This window comes from Sphaeroforma arctica (assembly GCF_001186125.1).
Source record: "Sphaeroforma arctica JP610 unplaced genomic scaffold supercont1.1762, whole genome shotgun sequence".
Lineage (NCBI taxonomy): Eukaryota > Ichthyosporea > Ichthyophonida > Sphaeroforma > Sphaeroforma arctica.
The window spans coordinates 3,320-7,346 of record NW_014038796.1 but is presented as its reverse complement, the minus strand read 5'-3'; the positions used below and the strand labels follow the sequence as shown (position 1 = coordinate 7,346).

Sequence of the window (4,027 nt, the reverse complement as noted above, 5' to 3'; positions counted from 1 at the left end):
CCTAATACACACACCTCAACCGAACACCAACGTCTGTCTAGGACATGCTGTGAGCTATCAACAGCAAGGGATATAAGGTCACACACACACCACGAAAAGCCTATAAGTACTAAGTAGTTGCCTCTGTCCTCTTCTCACATTCGTAAGGCGCACCTGGTAATGAATTCAGATAGTAGCGAAGTATCTCTGCTCGGTCCTCAGCATTCGGCAAGGCAAGATCAAAGTGAAGGTCCAGTCGTCCAGGTCGATTGATGGCGCTGTCAAGCATCTCCGGCCGAGTGGTGGTACCCACTACGAACACACGGCGATTTGTGTCTGGATGTGACGGGTTAATAGTATATATATACATGTGTATGCAAAGACGCATAGTACCTCTGTCTGTGTTTACACACGAGAACGCACACTTACGAGAAAGATAGGCAATCAGACGACTTTCATGCACAAGCCAATGTGTATGTAGATATTTTCTGTAAAAAAGAGGGATCGACTGTATAACAATTGCAAATGCCTTAGCAAACTCCGGTGATTACCATCTAATATATATATAGATATGTATATATCTATATATATACATATACATATATATAATATATATACACGTGTGTGTGTGTGTGTGTTGGTATATATATATATATATATATAATCCAATACATGGACTAGCATACCTGCCGATTTTGTGAGACCACTCCCTGGCCCTCCCACGCCGTCTAATTCGGTCAAGAGCGTCGTCAGCAGCCGATCAGAACCCTGGCGAAATATGCACAGATAGATAGTTTAAAGTTCCGTCTTTTCTGGATAGCCGGCAAAGTTTTGAACGAGATACAGTACGACCGTTGCAAAGGCGGGTATCGGATTGAATGTGCAGACGTACCTACGCGTAGTGGTACGCAAGCCAAGAACACCGAACTGATACACAAATGAAAAGTTTTTGTGTTTACCATCAAACCCCCGACACAATATTGCTATAGAGTAATACAGCACAACTATGGTAAGGGTAGGGAATCGGAAAGGCACGTAGAAACCGTAGCAATAAATGCGTTTTGCAATCCATCTGTAGATCAGAGCTTCAATAATTAATATCCTGACACCTATCGATGCAGATAGTACCAAGCACACATGTACTACAACCCCACCATTGCTACAACGCACGACTACAGTCGATATATACATATGCACACACCACCAGCAGTTCTCACACAATGCTCAGTCTACACACACATGTGGACACACACTGTGTAGGGATCACCGAAGGCGCAGTAAACTTCTCCACATGTTACAGCGATGATACTGATGATAGGCAGAGTCAGACCAACGACAATTATCCAGCTCTCATATACTGGTGTGTTGCATACACCTGAGGGTATGAGGTTAACACAAGTATCACTGCAATCCTTTCGAACATTTGGCAACCCTAAACTTGTTTCTTAACAAAATTGGGATTGTGCTTAGCTTTCGCTAGCGTACAATACCCTCAATGCCTATCGATCGATCGATGAGAATTCATGCGATGCGTTCCATAAACCACGACAAAGCGGTTTTTAACAGACTTATGTGCCCTGGTCGGTATTTCAAACGTACATATATACCTACATATGTACATTTAGTGCTGTAAATTGCTACCCGACTCTGATTCAGTACGGTTATCAGACACCCCCAAACACACCTGATCATTCGGAGACCTCGCACTCGCAACGATGTCTATTTGTTCAAACAGCAGCATGCATGGCGCGGCTTCGCGAGCACTCTCAAAGATACGAGCCAATGCCTTCTCACTCTCACCGACCACACGCGTTCGAAGTTCACTACCTACATCAAACCGAAACATTCGAAAGATTAAACAACAAAGTAAGAATCAGAAACTGTGTACACAGAATACGTGATTGACCGATGCATGCAACAGTGCACACCGACAGATAGGGGCCAGGGACTAAGTATACTGCTTATGTGGTGGTCATACATACAGAAGATGGGATCAAGGGATAGGCGAGGCACGCTCAACCAACATTCGGTATAACCCGATGCTGGGATGATCAAATCAGAAGACACAAGACTGGGTCGTAATCAGTACTTACAATACACAGATGCATCCATGGAATCTACCCGGAGATAGGGAACACAAATCTGACACTAATCACGAAATGCAGGATTGTGAATGGGCGGACGTGAACATGCGGATATGCTGGGCACTTGCTGCTTCACCCTTGCAAGCGGAGATACCAGCGCACAGTTCGGTACTTTGTCGCTCCTGTGTTTTGCGGCACATCGACAGACAACTGAGAGTAGCGTCTGATTTGTACCCGGTTAGACATGGGTTGGAATGCTACCCACCACGCACACGCATGACATAGGACACACTTTGTGGGACAACCCGAGTACACGAACACCCACGCGAGCGCTGTACGCAAGCCATAGCCACCACTAGTGGACCGGCAAACTTGACCACTCTCTCCATACCACCAAGATCACTTCAAATATGTGCATGTACACGTGCATGCATTCATCCCACGCAACATACCGTTGATAACAATGACCTTGAGTTTCGCCTCGTATGCAATCGCCTTGGCCAACACAGTCTTACCCGTGCCATGGGGCCCTGCGAGCAACATGCCGGCAGGAGGGGGTATACCCATAGCCGCACATAGGTCCGCGTGTAGTAGAGGCATTAGCACACTGTCACGGAGAGTGGCAATAGTATCTCGCATCCCCCGTAACCGGTCAAATCCAAGACCTTTGCCGGGTTTGCTTGCGGAGGAAGCCTTGTCGGGGTTGCTACCATCTGGTGCGTGGTTGGGGTTGTTGTCCTCGGTCAGCATGACACCCTTGAACTCCACGAGCGATGAAGGTGACACCTCAAGTAGCGCGTATTCGATATCGGATTTGTGCACACAGATGGCATTAACATCCAAGTCTGAGCCCGTTCTTTGCTCACTGACAGCGTGCTGAGACATACTATCGACTGTAACCTCAGCTACAACCCCTACGTGGGATACTGCACTCGTTTCCGAATCCGTATCTGTGCGTAAGAGTGTGAGTGCGAGTTGTTCTCGGATGGCGTGCAGCGCTGCCTCTGTACACAGTCGCTGCAGATCGGCCATACTGAACCCATGGCATATCTGCGCCACTTCGGGTAGGTAAGCGGTTGCTTCCGGGTGCAAAGGAATACTCGCGCACAAGCCCTTCCCGGGACATATACCTGTACCCTCGTTTGTACCTACACTGGGCTCTATATCTGACACTCCGGCTGAGTGCAGGGTGTGCTTGGTATTCGTGAGCTTATAGAGTACCCCTAAACGTGCACTACTGGTGGGATGACTCATCTTCAAGTGTACATCGAATCGCCCGGCACTCCGCGCGGCTACGTCCATCGTATGCAGTCGACACGTGATACCTATAACCTGTTGGCAACAAAGAGAACTGGCAAATTGGTACTTTTGAAGGACTATATAGGAGAGTACATACCAAGCAAGTGATATAGTGGAATGCATCATTATTAACTAGAATTGACAGGCGAAACAACGGCAGCGGATAGCAAGTTTCGTCGCACATCCCAACTATGAATTAAGAGGACAATGTTAAGGCTAAGGTCGCAAACTGTGAGTAGGCATCTTTTAAAGCGCATCATATTATCGAGACATGCACAGCTCACAGATATCCCACACCCCAGCTACCCGTTGATACTGATAAAACCATACCGTAAATCCACCCTTGCAATTGGCATTCTGGAGACATTCCAAAAACACCGCAGTCAGGCGACGTATCGGAACAGAGCCGCTGCCACTGTTAGCCACAGCCGTTCCCGAGGGACACAACGCGTCTACATCGTCTGAAAACCGTAAGAAATCGCATTAGAAACAATGGTGTGAGTGCAAGAAAAAGATTTAGACATAAATTCGAAAACGATCTTTCTTTAAAGTATACGACATGGCTGTTCATGAGATACCTGGCAGTACCGTGCCGCTCACTTAATCAAATGTTGTTCGCATCTAATGTGTACAATGCGTACTGATCACTATATATATATGTATAT

At 46.8% G+C, this 4,027-nt stretch overlaps 1 protein-coding gene across 1 annotated transcript; it reads right to left on the bottom strand.

Annotated features, from left to right (window-relative positions):
- Positions 1 to 109: 109 nt before the first annotated feature.
- SARC_11568 (hypothetical protein) lies at positions 110 to 3,824 on the bottom strand (the record flags this gene model as incomplete). Its single annotated transcript, XM_014294342.1, has 5 exons — positions 110 to 315; positions 666 to 747; positions 1,664 to 1,806; positions 2,516 to 3,395; positions 3,693 to 3,824. Coding segments are annotated over 5 exons (1,443 nt in total), but the record flags the coding sequence as incomplete, so codon positions are not given.
- Positions 3,825 to 4,027: the final 203 nt, after the last annotated feature.